The sequence below is a fragment of the Leuciscus leuciscus genome, assembly GCF_965113295.1.
Source record: "Leuciscus leuciscus genome assembly, chromosome: 12".
NCBI classification, from domain to species: domain Eukaryota; kingdom Metazoa; phylum Chordata; class Actinopteri; order Cypriniformes; family Leuciscidae; genus Leuciscus; species Leuciscus leuciscus.
Window position 1 is genome coordinate 26,892,497 of NC_138736.1, and position 17,291 is coordinate 26,909,787.

General features: G+C 37.7%; 1 protein-coding gene across 1 annotated transcript; it reads right to left on the reverse strand.

Moving 5' to 3' along the window:
* Nucleotides 1-11,668: 11,668 nt before the first annotated feature.
* evx1 (even-skipped homeobox 1) lies at nt 11,669-15,341 on the reverse strand. Its single transcript, XM_082186349.1, has 3 exons — nt 14,840-15,341; nt 13,659-13,891; nt 11,669-13,337 (listed from the first exon to the last, which is right to left on the reverse strand). The coding sequence occupies exons 1-3, from the start codon at nt 15,336-15,338 to the stop codon at nt 12,801-12,803; spliced, it is 1,269 nt and encodes a 422-aa protein (XP_082042475.1). The 5' UTR covers nt 15,339-15,341; the 3' UTR covers nt 11,669-12,800.
* Nucleotides 15,342-17,291: the final 1,950 nt, after the last annotated feature.

The window sequence follows — 17,291 nt, forward strand, 5'->3', positions numbered from 1 at the left end:
AGTTGAGTTTTACCGTTTTCAAATCCATTCAGCCGATCACCGGGTCTGGGGGTCCCACTTTTAGCATAGCTTAGCATAATGAATTGAACCGGACAAGACCATTAGCATCTCTCTCAAAAAAATGAACAAAGAGTTTCGATATTTCGAATAATCAAGAAACTTTGCTGCAGTACCATGGGTGAAGCAGGCGTAATGATATGACGCAGCACATGCTGCCTGATAATAGGCTACTGAGCTGGGGACTATTTTCAGGCGCTGCGTCATATCATTACGCCTGCTTCACCCATGGTACTGCAGCAAAGTTTCTTGATTATTACGCAGGAATGAGAGTATAGTTCCTAGCCATATCAGCCTAGAAAATCGTAACTTTTCATTTTCCGTCGGTCTTAGTACACGATGTAACTACAGAAGAGTCAAGTTTTAAATAGGAAAAATATCGAAACTCTTTGTTCATTTTTTTGAGAGAGATGCTAATGGTCTTGTCCGGTTCAATTCATTATGCTAAGCTATGCTAAAAGTGGGACCCCCAGACCCGGTGATCGGCTGAATGGATTCGAAAACGGTAAAACTCAACTGTTTAACTCCGGGGGAGTTGTAAAATGAGCCTATTTCCAAAAAAAGTGGAGTATCCCTTTAAGGCAAAAATCTTTATATTCCGAAATCTGTACATTCCGAATTCACTCTGCTGTTGGTTTAGGCGTTCATACTCTGTCACTGTATTGAATTGCGTTGAATCACTGTCTGCACTCCCATTGGTAGTCTTTGCATTGTGTTATTGCTCATTTACATACAGTTTACAGAATTCTCTCCTGAGATGACGGTGGTCTATGTGACCAGATATAGCTTTAGGGAGCAAATTGCTGTTAGTGTGAACAGATTACCCTGCAAATGTAAACAGGAAACTTAATTTCACGTAAAAACATACATTAACTTACATAAATAAGGGATAAGGATTTCAAATAAGGCTTTTTTTTTCACTCCTGCTTTGAGCCTACAGCATGAGTTTCATGTAACTATATGACGGTCCACTTATGGCGCAAACTAAGCGGACTGACACACACACACACCTCTTTAACAGAGCACATTGAGGCTCTATCTATCCTCTAAAGCTCATTGATTCTGTCGAGCTTCAAATGGAGAGGAGTCCATTCAACCCTCTCTCTCTTTCTCTCGCCCTTCTGCCTTTACCACCCCAACATGCACACTTATTTTTCCTTTACTACCTCTCCATGCATCCTTCTCCTTTGCTTTCCTCTATTATTCCCCCCTTTCATTCCCTCTCACTCACTAAAAATCAATATTGATTATTATTTTTTAAGAGTCATGTCTGGTCTGCAGCATAGAGAGAAGCGAGGCAGCATGGCTGTATTTTATTTCACATCATCATCATATCTACTGTGCAGGAGTTATTACTTATCAGTGCGCATAAATTCCAAGAGAAGAGAAAAGAAGGATGCGAGGGAAATGAGAATGAGGAGGAGGAGAGAAAGAAAGACATACAACCTAAGGCAGCCCATATTGATTTCTTTTATGAAGTGAGGAGAGGATAGTGTATGTGTTCGAATCACACATTAACTTTATATGCTAAGTTACCATTTTAGCCTTATTGCATTCAATTAACATTTTCAAAGCCATGACAAGCATAATCTTAATATATATTAAATGTATTCCAGAGAACGTGTACTTTGAACTTGTGTGTGCTAACTTGAATGTGTGTGTGTGTGTGTGTGTGTGTGTGTGTGTGTGTGTGTGTGTGTGTGTGTGTGTGTGTGTGTGTGTGTGTGTGTGTGTGTGTGTGTGTGTGTGTGTGTGTGTGTGTGTGTGTGTGTGTCCTTTCATGGTTGGAGCTCCATCACACTGTTTCTGATTGGTCCATGATTACTATTGACACTCTGATGATGGACATGAATAAAAGTGACTGTGATGAGATAAGACTTTTACAAGGCTATCTCTCACCCACCTTTATCACCTGTGTGTATGTGTGTGTGTGTGTGTGAGTGAGTGTGTGTCTGAGTACTGGACAGGGCATTCAGAGAACAGGGAATGAGAATAGAGTGAAATGGTGAGAGAAAGAGAGTTGGGAGCTCATATTCAGTAGCTTTTTTTTTTTCAGCTGTCGCTGATAAATCTAATGCCGTTGACACTTTCAAAATCTGCAAAATCCATCAAAGTGGAGGTCAGCCATTAATACCTATATACCTTATTGTTCGAAGTATTACTTTCTGTCATTTATGAATTTTGTGCATGTAAGGGAACTGTAAATCTGCTTGCAGTTTGTGGTGTGTCTGTAAAACTGACCCTGGATGTATTATTTGAAAGGGGATGATCTTGCAGTTTTTGTAACAACATTTTCCATTAGGTGAAAGAGACAGAATAGAGAGAGAGAGTAAAATAGACAGAGGGAAATTCAAGAGGTCAACTGATTGTAAGTGAGACCCATAAAAGTTCCATTAACCTGTTCAGAGTTAAGAGCTTGTTCAGCTTGGCTACAGACAACTAGCACAAACAGAACATCACCATAAAAACCAAACACGCATACAGGTTACACTGGAGTCCTGTTATCTTCAACATACTTGATCTGGTCGAGCTTAAAGCCGTGCATTTCCTCTGAATGAGTCACAACATAGAGACGCCAGTGTGTGTGTTGAAGTTTGTATGTGCGTGATTTAATGTGCTTGACTCCTACTCTCAAAGTGAGTGGCTCAAACACAAACAATGAGTTATCTTTAAAGTTGTCCATTAAAGATGGAAACTCAGATCCACCTTCTGTGCTTCCATCCCTTTTTCTTTCATCCCTTCTTTTCTATTCTTATTCCATTCGAACTTGGGTTTTGTAACGCACACTGAAGTCAGGCCCGTCCCAAATGGTACACTTTATGTGCACTTGTCTTGATGTCCATCATAGAACATTCTTTCATAGTGTCACTGAAATAGCATAATATGTATGGCATATAAGTCTTGTCACCGCCATAACTGGCAAAGATTTACTTCAGAAAGTTATCGTCATGCTGCTATAAGAATAAATGCTGCTAAAACTATTGTATCATTAAGGGTTGTGGACCATTTAGTAGAGATAAGAAAGCCAGTTAAATTTTACAAGCAGCATGTGGAAATCCAATTCGAGTTTGATGAATAGAATTAAAATGAGTTCAATTAGAAAGAAATTCAAAACTGAATTTTAAACAAAAAAAAATTAAAGTGAAGATTGTCAAGGTAAACTTTAAAATCCTTGTTTGAGTGTCACCTAGAAATTTGCATTTAGTTAATATATTTTATCTTTTTTTTTTTTTTTTTTTTACCATCGGGTGCATTAGAATATGTCAGAATGCATGTGAAGAATTTGAATTGCAATTTAGTCAAATTCCTCTTCCTTTCATTCCAACTGAAATTCTAACTTTATGTGGAGTGAGGCCAGTTGAATTCAATTCAATATAGTTCTTATGTTTTCAATGTGACACAGGGCTGTCCATGTGAAAATGACAATGTTATGGTTGCTTGCTGAAATCTGTTATTCTTGCTTGATTCCATCTGAATATGAAGACAAAAGTGTATACTATAATAACTATAGCTTAATCTAATGAAAGCTTGAGCAAGCAGCTTAGCCAGTGCACGAAGCTCATGTCTTGAATCTTTAACAGCAGCAAGCGTGTAGAGGGGGAAAACCAGGACACCCCTGTCATGCGCCAATGATTCTCCTGTCAGTGTGCGCGCCTTGTCCTGTTGCCTTCTGGGGGTTGGGGGTTGGAGCATATCGGACACAAGTAAAAGGGCCAGAGAGCTGTAATGAAAACACATCACTTGTTCCCAGGGTTACAGCATCACACGCATACAGTACTCGCATACACACTTCTCTGTTCACCACTTCTTATCATACTTTCTAAAAGTTTAGGTAAAATATTCATCTTTATTAGCAATTGCCAGTAGAGTATAAATACTCACAAGCTTTGTTTTTGAGAACATTCATTGAACTGTACATTTTTACAATATACGGTATACAGATATTCTTCAGCATGCATCAAGTTATTTTGATATTTCACAATGCTATAGATTTTTCATTTCTCAGAACGGATGGGAAAACTCAGGGTTTGGCATGGTTGCCGTGCAGCTCGGCGGCATGGTTGCCGAGTAATAAAGCATAGTGTTGTAAAATAAAACGAGGTGTGGAGAGAGCTGGAGAGCACTGCAAAGCCATTGGCTGCCTTTGTCATCATAAAACAATAACTCACTCCCATAAAACAAAGTGCTTATTAAATTATTTTAGACAATATCGCATGATTTGGGCGCACTTCAGCTGTGCTTCACTCTTGCAGCTGCGTGAGAAAATAAATTGAAGAGTAACTTCAGCAGCATTGGCACTTACCAATCTACATGAACGTGAAAGCAATAGGATATTTACACATATTCTTAATCGTGATCACAATTCAGTTGCTGTAGGTATAATCTTTTTGAACTGTGATTTTTGTGGTTGTTGTTAAAAACAGGAATTTCAGAAAAGTAATTTTATAAATAAAACATAAGAATATTATAAACTGAACTGATGTACTTGAATAGTACCATCCTTAATAAAAACCTAATTATAACTTAACACAAAATCGGTGTGATGGATGTTTGCAATGTACTATTGTTACAATAGATATTTGGGTTCACACCATTCAATTTATTTGTGTTAGCCGACTAGTGCAGAGACATAAGAAAGGGGTGGAGTTACTAGATGAAAAAACAGACAACCATGACCTTGGCTATTGATTTTATATTGTTGATGGCACTAAATGATTTTTGTTTTAAATGTCCTTAGAACCTCAAATAAACTGGGTTTATTTTAAAATGAAAATGTTTTACTATTTCTGTCTTCATAATTAATAATGACTTAACCAGTGTGCACTTACAAGTCAAATAACAGTTTTTAAAGCATCTTAATCCCATTTTATTTGTGCAGTGTATTTGGACTATAAGATTTCCTCAACTCTGTATTCACCAAGTCACCAAGGTGAATAAATAATATGAACCTTGTGCTCTTTATGCTTTCTCTTAAACATAAAGATTGAAATGAAATATATGGCTTAAATATATTGGATTCCATCTTTTATCTAATAAGATTATTTTGACATTTGATAAACAAAATGTTTTGTCATAACTCATGTATGCCTCTGGATCCAGAATTACATTACATCCATAAACTGCTTGGAAGGTGAAATGAACCATCATACTGTCACAGTGGACGGACCAAATTTGTATCTTCTACATCCTGAGCCAAAAATGTTAATGTACCATATGCTCATAATTCCTTTAGTGGATTTTGTTTTTAGAAGCTACATAAGTGCTCATATCGAGATTGCGATACAATTCACATCAATAACTATCATAAGCTCTGGATATTTGACACATAAACAGACTCATACATCAGAAATTATCGTGAAAAAAGCCAGTCAGTGCAATTCGCTAATATGTGCCTTTGCATGATGATTCGTCTGATACACAAACTCACACTTGTGACGACCACTGTGTTTTCAGCGTCTGCCATCTCATGTGAACACATCTTCATCTCCAGAGCTGCTTATAGAGTCACTTCAGAAGCTTTTCACTGAGAAAAACAAGCGTCAAATACTCACTGAAACTGAAACTAAAACTGGAAGATCTTCACGACAAACTGTCAAAGTAAAAGTTTAACTTCAACTAATTATGACAGACATATACTACTACTGTATACTAAAATGTACACTGTAAAAAATGTACTGTGAAATCAGTGCATGCTGGATCATTTTCTTACAAATTGCTGTGAATAAACTGCAGAATGATGCTATAACTCACTGCTCTTGTTTTACTGTGATTTCAAATTATAATGTTGTCTTTAACCATGCCACTGTAATAGATTTTATTCTTTACCACTGTAATTGTTTTGAAGTCACCATAGACGTGATTAGTGTTCCATTGGCTTGGGATCTTGGACCATCTGTATTCATATTCAAATTTATGTTCTATCCAAGTCAGAAATGTGACAAATAAAATAAAAACATTTGTTAAAAGGATGACAAGCTAGAATATGAAATAGTTTAGTCAAACTATTCTTAGCAAGAATATGAAGATTTTGTTTTAGTATTATTTAAGCATGAAGATTTACCAATAACTTTTTTCAAATTCATAACTGTTAAATATGTGAATAGTGAAGAAACTGCTGAGATTCATCTTTGAAAGAGGACATCATCTTATAAGCATCACCTAATGATGCACAGACATCAAACGTTAAAGGGATAGTTCACTTTGAAATAAAATGTTGGTATGTTTTAGCTTACCTCAAGGGCATCCAAGATGTAGGTGTCTTTTTTTCCGCAGTAGTTTCAATTTTGATATTTTTAGGTCAAACCGTTCTTGTCTGTCAGTCATATAATGCAGGTTGATGGTCACTGTCTCAAAGAGCATGCACAGAGTCCAAATTAAAACAATTCCCCATCGTAAGTACACATTGATGGCCCAAGACACGAAACGAGCGGTTTGTGTGAGAAAACGAACAGTATTTATATCGTTTTTACCCCTTGAACACAGCCACGTCCAAGTGATCTGAGAGCGCGGGCAGGTATAGATATATACACTAGATGTCGCATTGGCTACGGTTTCGCGGCTAATTGTTTAATTTGGACGATGGGGAATTGTTTTAATTTGGACTCTGTGCATGCTCTTTGAGACAGTGACCATCGACCTGCATTATATGACTGACAGACAAGAACGGTTTGACCTAAAAATATCAAAATTGAAACTACTGCGGAAAAAAAGACACCTACATATTGGATGCCCTTGAGATAAGCTAAAATATACCAACATTTTATTTCAAAGTGAACTATCCCTTTAACATACAAAACACAACAATGGTGACACTGAACAAATAATGAAAACACTTATACAACACAAACCAACATTATCAAATCTACCAACAACACAAACTGCTAAAAAGAAGCAAAAAATAAGTTCAGCAGCACAAAACCAACAAGAATTCCACTGCATAATCTGTTCATGCCCCACTGCATGCTGGGTACCTTCATAGTATATCTACACTGTTGAAATAAAGTATGATGCTGTTTGTTTAGAATAAATAGAGTTGTGTGTTTAGAGTTGTGTGTTTTCCAAACTCTTAGTAAACACAGTAAAATCATGTTTCATCACAGTAAATCAACTTTTTTAGTGCAGTAAGATACAAGAAAAGTCCTACTGTGAAATTACTGTGAAAGTAATGCAATTATTAACCGATAGAATATATACTGTAATTTCACACTAAAATGTTTAACAGTGTATACTTCTCAAAGTAATAATAATACTATTATTATTTCTTAGGAATATTATACAACCCGGATATTTTTTCATACATTTTAAATACAGTGATGTGACTGTGCTGTAGAGTTTACATGTTTACATTCATTCTCAAGGTCTGACAAATACGTGTAAAGCAATTCCTTCCCCATTAATGGTAAATTAATATTGTGATAAATATCTATATCGAATGATATGGAAAAAAATATTGACATATCGCCCAGCCTATACTACACTGTTGTTTGTTAGTAGATACACATGGAATATGTCCACTTTGATCAAGTTTAATAACAGCCTTCTAAGCAAGAGCCAATGATCCAGTGGTCCATCTTGCACCCTAACCAGCAGGAGAGATTCTGGCTTCATCTCAGCTCTGAGCATTGACCGGGTTAAACACATTGCTTGGCCTCTGTCTCTCTCTCACTCACTGGTAAATGAAGAATGTGGGGGCATCGACCGGCCGCTCTTTTGATATGGGAATCCATCAGTATAGGCAATGAAGAGCTGGACAGAGCCACTATTACCACTGCATCTACTGGAGATAGACACTGTAGATCTATATAGAACGAGAGAGAGAGAGAGAGAGAGAGAGAGAGAGAGAGAGAGAGAGAGAGAGAGAGAGAGAGAGAGAGAGAAAATAACTCTACCGGGGGTTTATAGCTAAATATTATTTATGACTCTCTGTGGTGAAATTGACCATACATCCTTAAGTGTGCATTGATAGCCATGGACAAAGCACTGAACAATAGTGTTCTAATACAGCAGTGAATAATTTAATTGACTGTGTATATTTTACCAATATGATTTTGCTCCAAGCTTTAAAGATCACCAAAACACATACAGCAGTCTAACATTATGTAATCATCACTGGGATTTACAGTCTCCTTCTCAAAATAAAAAATAAAATAAAAATCTACATTATAGATTTTTATTCCAGAAAAATATTGCTCACTGTCAACAATTATGCTAAGAGGCTAACAAACAGTTAGATTTTGATAAACATTATCTGGAGTCTTTTATTATTATTTATTATTTGGAGTCTCATTTGGATCTCTTTCATTGAGTATCTACAACATATTTTACATTCAACAATATGTTTTTTTTCCCCTTTTTTTTTCTTCTTCTTTTTTTTACAATGTTTACCTGCGTGATTCTTGTTTACATTTAAGGATGTTGTAAGATATAGGGTTTGGCTTCTGGCTCTGGAGTACCTTGGCACTGCACATTTTGGATATCTCCACCCATCTGGCACATCCAGTTCAGGTCTTGGAGCCTCAACTATCAAGTGTGTCAATTAAAGTATGCATCTAAAATGTGCAATGCTGGAGAACCCAGATTGAAAACCAATGTTTTAAAAGATCATTTGGGTGCTCAGTGAGATTTGGATTTACATTCTGAAGGCAGGAAAACGCCTCAGCAACATGATTTTATCTAATGCTTGAGAGCAAAAGCAAAGAACAAAGAAATGCTTGCTATATTAATGATTAATGATTACCTAAATTAAATTCCACAAATGTTTTTCACCTTAGTGAACATATACCACAGCACTATTGTTTGAAATCATAATATTTATTCAGATATTACTAATCAGAATGTTTAACTCCTTCTGGCCTTTGTGTTTCTACAACATTTTCCTCGAGCTCTCCAAGGTAACTAATGGTGTGAACCTATGTTTGAGTGCTTTGTTACCAATATAACAGATCCATATAAAAAGATAAATAGGTTCTTTGAAGGACTGATGCCAGTACTGAATGCCTAATATTCAGTGATGTTTCTGAAATATTTAGTTTTTACTATTATCTCATTGCAAGATAACCCACATTTCAAATGAGGCTAGAAGAGTAAAGCAGAAGGTTTGGAAAATGATCAACCCATTCTAATTTCTTACAGTTAATGGTGCAGATCCATTTAATATTGTTCAAGACATCCTTTAAATAGTTTTTTATTTTCATTAAACAAATCTTATTAAAACGATCATACTGTGAAAGATACGATTCATTTTTGGATAATGTTCTCAGATGGTTGCAAATTTGACTTAGTATGACCAACAAAATCTGATTCTTGAGTTAGCCTAGGTGATCAAGACTGCTTTTGAGATATGAGCTTCCCTCTTCACCTGGGAGGAGGACATTTTATATGCTAAGCAGCCAATCTCAGGCCTAACTTGGCTGCCTTGGTTAAAAAATAAATTAAAAAATGCTATAAATAAAGACAAGCACTTCAATAACATACGTTAAATAACCAGACCAGTTCTATAACAATAAAACGGTATTCATCATGCTTGCTCCCTTTTGAGTAAATTACAACGAACACTTTTTTTTTTTCTTGGCGTAACTGATGGTGCTTTGTTTCTTCAGCCTGGACGCACTGTCTTCGATGCACCGTAAATAACGCGGATAGACGCCAGAGGAATATGACTTTCACACACCCGATTGATTTAATGTGACCTCTACTTTCTTAATACCACTGGATGCCTATTTAACCAGATGAAGGCTCAGATTGTCCCATACACTTGTGCATTAATTCCCCATTCATCATCATTAGGCAGTGAGCGGTCCATTCACGCCTTGCTCTGCCTGCTGTAAATTAGAACGTAAACAGCCTTTTAAACAGTCGCCGCCTTGAGATGCGCTCTAACGGACAGATGCGCGGGACCGCCCCTGCCTACGGAGTATTGTCGCTCCAGAAAAAAGGAAACGAGATGTCAAATCTTCTTCTCACAAATACAGTCATATGATCTTCAACACGCTCTTTTTCATAGATGTAGTACTGTTGGTGTGTAGCCTACTATTATCATCTGACTATTTTCATTCATTATTAAATTTTTAAGATGATGGATATGCAGAGAGGTGACATGCGCCGAGGTTACATCAGAGAACAGATTAATTATTCCGAGGGCTGAAAGTCAGCAATTCTACTTGTATAAGACTGAAAATAACTATATGAACGGACATAGGTTTTATTTTATGAATTATTATTATGAGGCCTATTTTTTTTTATCCCATATGCTCATTGGTGCAGGTAAACCGGCGTTGGTTACGCGCATAAAATGTCACATTTTAAGTAGGCTATCAAACGTGCTGAAATTTATTAGACGTTGGTGAACTATCAGCCCCATGTGGTATTTTTTCCCTTTTATTATTAATTGTCAGTTGAATCGTTGGCCATTTCTTACCTTTGCCTTTGGTAATTTAATGTAACAAGCGGACATAAATCCGACTTTGAGTTAACTGCTCTGGTTTAAATGGCGTATTATTCCAAACATATGCATTTTAATCAACTTGGTCACACTTACAAGAGCTGCTTCTAATAAGGCCATCAATCACGTGCGCAACCAGGACGTTCCGGTGGGGGCTCGAGTGTGGGAGGAGGTAAATTGTTTGGGCAAGCGATCACAAGCAATTGTTGACATTTTGTTTGTAACGTATGAAAAGGGCAAAATGGAAACAACCATTTTCAAATAATTCTTTTAAAACATATAGCCTAGTTAAAAGTGACTGGACATGCTTATAATTAATTGAAAAACAAACAAACAAGATTATTATTTTCTTTTTTTAAATAATTAAACAGCTATGCAATAACTGCAATTCTGAAAATTGTAATGCATTTTTGTTTGTCTATTTGTTTTTAATTCTGTATACTGATACAGGGAAGTTACTTTTGTTCTTTTTTATATTTTAATTTTTTTATATTCTAGTTTTTGCTTAGGCAGTTCGACGTGTGATGGTTAGACACAATATCCAACCTTCTCTATTATGTCAAGAAAGCTTTAATTTGCCGCTCCAGGTGCCACAATTACGCAGACAACCCAGCTAATTAACGTGAGTTGATTGGTAAGGTGGAGCCATCATCGATCTTTCTGCATTCCAATATTTCCACTAGACATTCCATTCCAATCTTTCTATTAACAGCGCCGGGATATTGCTTGTACTAACGGTGCCCGGCAGGGGACTACTTAACAGCTCCTTCAGATAAAGATGTTCAGTTATGTCCAAGCTATTAGATCATTTCAGTGCTTCAGATGAAAAAATAGAGGCCATTTATATAAGAGATAAAGGTGACAAACTGTCATTTGAAAGCAATACTTTGTGTCATATTTAAGATTGCTGCTGTCCTACTTTTATTGTCATTTACTTGTCGGTTTTCATTCATTTTTATTCTCAGATTCTTCACATCTGAATGATTTGGCGCTTGTTCGTCTTTCAGAAAGTCTAGAAAGATACATTTGCGAATAAAATAAATTAATTCTACAAATCTTGGAAGAAAGTAGCTTATTACTTACAGTGTTCCATCACTAATATAAAATATTTTCAAATTAAACCTTTGGCGTTTTAAGAATAAACATTAGTCACCCGTCACTTTTCGTTTGAAATAGTTTATTATGAAATTCAACTTAACCAGAACACTACTGACCCATTTTTCGCGCATTTTCCACAACCCGAAATCAACCTAACTGAGCAGAATAAGAATATGTAACTATACATAAAATAAAACTTGATGCAGAGGTTAAATTCAAAATACATAAATGGAAAAACATTATGGTCAATAAATCAATAAATAATGCCATCTGATTATGTCCATAAATATTAGCGTTATAAATGCGGGATTTACCATTTTACTTGTGTGTATATTTAGGCTATTGTATTGTGTGTCTCAGAGTGAAGGTGAAGCAGACAGCAAGGCCGGGAAGAGACGGTACGGGATGGTATTCAGCTGACGGTATGCGGGGAAGACAGACATCTCTGGCTCGCCCCAATTTGCCGCATCTGATTGTCCAATGGATCTCTAGCGCATGTTCTCCCGTCAAGCCAGCAAGCCTCGCATGGAGCTTCTTAATCCGCTCCCCTGGCGCCTTGTTACCGGTTTGGCAGACAAGTCTCTGAGCGTGCAGCATTATCATTAATTCAACATTCAAAATTTCTCCCTTCCGAATACATCACTCCTTAATTTCCCTCGCATCTGCACATTTCGGTGTGCTACCGGGACCGGGTGTTCGTGGAGGAGGAATAATGAGCCAACCGTGCTCGGTTAACAAATCCCCTTGTTAAAAAGCTAGATGAAAAACATCGTTTTAATGTGAAAAACTGCATGTGGGTCAATTTGGTTATGAAAGAGTATAAATTATCATAGATTCTTGCGCTATATCCTTCAGTCATTTTTTTTTTTACAAATACATTTCCTTGTCTCCTTTGTCACATTTTTGTATAGGGTGTAGCCTACTTAAAATGTATTTGAGTTAATATGATATCTCTGTTATCAGTATCTAATTTCTCCAAAGATTATTTAAAAGTCCGTGACCTGACAGTGTTAAAATAAGACTCTGCACAACATATAGCTTCTTAACTGGAAAACATCCACAGTTTCGAAACCTTAACTAAAGCAGATTGCTTTTGTGTTGTGCAAGCTGCTTTGAGTAGTTCATGCGTTGACTTGTTAATTACTGCCAAAGTGCCCAAAGCTGATCCGGATACCCGAAGAATCCATGGCCTCTTTCTGTCGTCTTATCTGGTAAGTGGCACTTCCTCCCTCTGGTCCAAAGACACTGAAGTTGATTTGCTGATGACTGCTGGCGAGAACGTGAGGAAGGCCTCAGTCCTGGTCGTGGGCGAACACGAGAAGTCTGCGTTATTGGACCTATGTGGGAGCCCGTTTGATTGACTGGCAGCGTGACAGGCAAGGCAAGAGCATGGGCTTCCCCCAGGACCAAGCCCGTGACCCGGGCTGGGGTACAGTGATGGGTGTCTGAAAGCGCACAGTAGCTCAGGACGTGGGTATGGATGCGAAAGCACCCGAAAGCTGTCCAGCGAGCGCAGAGGATTGGAGAATGGATTCCCAGTAGCAGAGGCTGAACCTGCAGTCACACCGCTGAGTGGAGAGTAGTAAGGTAGAGGAAGGTGAGATTGGAATGGATAGGGCAGGCTGCCCGTGGCTGCAGCATGGCTCATCATATAGGTGTAAAAGGCGGGGTCGGCAGGATGCGGCCATGTCATAGCCAGCCGCTGTCTCTTGTCCTTCATGCGACGGTTCTGAAACCAAACCTGTAACCAAAAGCATCAAAGAAGGCGTAAAATAATAGTAATGACTGAGGCCTAGTGCATGTAAGCAAAGCCAATTTGGATAAGAAATACATCAAGATGAATGCTCCCATAATTAAGCAAAAAACAGGTATGATGCATATTTCATATAGAATTGTGATCGTTGTATTTCTTATCGTAATTTTAAACCATGCATTGTTTGATGAATTGCCCGCATTGATTGATTGGAGCAATCTTGGCAGAGTTTTTATACTCATTGCTCGTTGGTAGCCTTATCAATCAGTTCACCTTTTTCAATATAGAATCGGTGGCGCAATGCAATACCTTTATTGTTGTTTCCGGTAAATTTAGGGCAGCCGCCAACTCGCACCTACGTGGCCTGGACACGTAATTTTCCCGGTAAAACTCTTTCTCCAGTCGTGATATCTGATCCCTCGTGAAAGCTGTTCGATACCTTCGCATCTGGTCAGAAGCATAGTTGAGAGAACCGGGGCCTGAGCCCATCTTGTTGTCCACACCGACTTCTTTACCGTGGTTCGGCGAGCCCATCGCCAGTCCTTAGAAAATAAACATTAATCATTTTAGGACATAAATCGGTAAGCAGAAACCTTGCATTGGATGTATTAATTAAAAGAGTTCATACTACATCTCTTGCTAATGATTTTTGGTTGCATTATTGCAGATAAAAATATAAGATGAGTCTGAATTCAGTTCCATATTTTAATATTACGGAATCATTTCGGACAAACGATAACAACTATAACAACAACAACAACAACTAAAAAGCATGACAGCTTCAGAGATTAAGATTGCCTGTTTTTATTAGCTTTTCTTTATCAGAATCTAATAAAACATGCACTGTTAATCTCTAAACATATTATGATTTATTTTCGAACTATAGACTAAACAAATGCTCTGCTTTGATATTGCATTTAATTTGAATTAATGTGCACTTGTGAGGAAAATTATTTGAATCATTAATTTGTTGATTATATGCATATCCTTATTAAAAACAGCAAGATCATTCATTAATATTTGCACTATTTCTTTCAATAATGTTTAATAGTATGAAATAGTATGAATTTTAAGAATTTTAAAGAACACATTATGATACACTGAATAGCCTAGTTAAATGCAACCGTATTTACAAAGAACATTCTTAAACAAAAAAAAAAAATGGAAAAAAAAGTTAATGAGTTGTTAGAGATTGGTGAAAGATGACTTAACAACATGTTAAAGCCCAGAGAACACCCCAGATACACAGTGGCCTTGGTAATTGACTCGTTAATTCAAAAAGCTTGCAATAACGTTACATGAGCTGACAATCTAACGCGCTCACAAGCAGTGAGCTACACGGCAGATCGATTAAACGTGATAGCCTAATATGCTCGCCTGTATATCAGCGAGAATATACAAACATGAGAAGAAAATGTGAATAAATAAATGCAAAATAAAACAAGAATACTATGAGCCGTAGTTTTTTTTTGTTGTTGTTGTTTTTTTACCTTGTCCACTCGGGTAATCCATGCTCTCTGGGGTACAGCTGACATCTATTTCCTCATAGAGGTCTGATTCCGCATCCGAGCTGCTGGCCTCTTTGTTGGGAATGTCTGACAGGTCTCTGTCCGGCGCGGAGGGCTTGCTAGAAAGTGTCACATCTCCGTACTTTGCGCTACGGTGTCCCTTTGCCGCGTCATCCACTAGGTTTTGCGAATAAGGCACTGGGCTTAGTCTGTTCTGGTTAATCTGTTTGTCCGGTAACTTGCGCATGGGGTCTCCAGTAGCTTCCGTCAAATTAGAGCCAGTTTTGGCAGACAGTGTGCCAATCTGACCACCCTCGGCGCGCATCAGCATGTCCTTAGCGCTGTCCATAACCGTTAGACGAGAGCAGACGGCCAGATCTCTCGGAGATTGGTAAAACAGTTTGGAGCAGCAAACGCAGACGAGGAGCTGTGCGATGCGAGCGCTCGAGACTGCTGCACGAACTCTGGGAGGGATCACCATTGCCCTCTCTCTCCTCACGCGCTGTCATTGTTAATAGGGCAGTCGTCATAATAGAAGGCTCAGTGACGCCACGCGTCGATTTAGAGTGAATAAACAGAGTGGGAGAGTAGTCTAGCAGAGACAGAGGTGAATTCAAGGCTACATCACAGAATAGCCTACTAGAAGCATGAAAGATCCACCAGCTTTATCTTTTTTAACACGTTTAAATTACAAGATGTTCACACTTTATGATTGTGTCATAATAATAAAGTGTTTGACTCAGCATTGTTCATATTTCTCCCTTAGAAATGTCGTAATTGAATTGAATGTGTTTGTTATTATTGTGTTAGGCTAATTAAAATGATCATAGTGGACCCAATATAATAACCAGAATATCAATGGAATTTTTGTTTTACTGAACTCAGTTAATCTTCTCACATAAGAGAAGAAAGCGTGGTTGAGGGCTTTTTGATGGATTCAAAAAAACCTAATGTCCATTAACGAGGACAGTCAAGGTTGGAATAATGTGATAGAACGTAGATATGGTAAAACCCTATCTATTATCTCCCTGTCTTAAGCCCACTTGGATAGGAAGGAGTCATAATGGCAGCCTTTCGGAATATATTAGCACATGTTCTTCGCCGATCAACACAGTCAGTACGCGTTGGAGGACGTCAGACTGAATGGGAATATTCCAAAGATGAGGAGGGCTGTCTCTCTGCCAGTGGCGTAATTTGAAGTGTACAAGTTCCATCCTTTCTTCAACGCACCATCTCAGTCACGCTCTCTTCCCTTCGCTTTTCCTCCCGCCCTAACTCGATCTTCCAAAGTGGTGTCAAGTAAAGTGCAAAAAGGTCAGGCCCCCGTGACCAGGAGTAAGAATAACAGGCTATTTGACATTTAATTAGATTTGTTTGAGCCGCGCCAACAATGCATATACCCTCACCGCCTACTGGCGGGAAGCAGCTTTCCAGTTTTATTTCTGGAATGTTTAAATTTGAACTCAGATGATTAGACTCTATATGCACAATTATTAACACGTTATTTTTTTGGTTACACTTTATTTTAAGGTGACGTATTTACATTGAAACTACTCAAATAAGTACTGAGTAGCCTAATATTAATGAACATGTAGCCTACTAAAGAGTTAGGCCTATAGGGTTAGTTACTTGTAATTACGCATAATTTACTGTTATTACTAACATGTAATAACGTGTAATACGTCACCTTAATATAAAGTGTTAGCCGACCAATTTTTTTCCAATAGTGTTATAATTTCACGTATTCTAATATCAAATGAACCACAATACAGGTAATAAACAAAGAAGAAATAGACCTATATAAATGATTGGTCTTCAAATCCTGCCCATCATTACAATATGCAAATTAGTTATTTTCCCCTGTATTATTACATTTTATGTTGTTTATGATGTTCTTCAAAGCGTTTTCTTTACAAATCTTAAATTCCATTGTCTTGTTTTATTTTTGACTTGTTTTGATTTATTTGGATCTGCATGTCTCACATAAAGCCTATAGTTGAAAGCATGAGCAGACTGAAATGGACAAAGTTCAAAATCCTGTTCTGTCTCTTAGTCGTTGACAAAACCAACCCTTTAATGATAGCGAGGCTTATGAGTTTCGGCCAGGAGACGAGTCTGTCGGGTATATAGACTGCAAAGATAACCTAGCGCACTGCTTGCTTTCAGGGAGGAGGCTTTGATGTCGGATTTCGGGCAGTAAAAAATCGCAACAAAGCTGTGATGAAGTTCGATGGCTTTAAAGAACATGGCCTCAGTAGTTTTAAACTTGATATTGCTTCTCAAACCAACTGGCTTTCATCGTTTTGGTGGCGTAATATAACCTGCTACAACTGTGTGGTTTTTCCTAATAACCTTGTAACACTGTTCCATCACATAGGCAGCAATAGAATCATAACCCACTGGGATGTAATTAGCTCGACTTCTGTATCTTAAT

Coding starts and splice junctions, on each gene's coding strand:
- evx1 (XM_082186349.1), bottom strand. CDS start 15,338: ATGGTGATCCCTCCCAGAGTTCGTGCAGCAGTCTCGAGCGCTCGCATC. Junction 13,892..14,839: donor GGATTACCCGAGTGGACAAG/GTAAAAAAACAA, acceptor TTATTTTCTAAG/GACTGGCGATGGGCTCGCCG. Junction 13,338..13,658: donor TACCGGAAACAACAATAAAG/GTATTGCATTGC, acceptor TTTTGGTTACAG/GTTTGGTTTCAGAACCGTCG.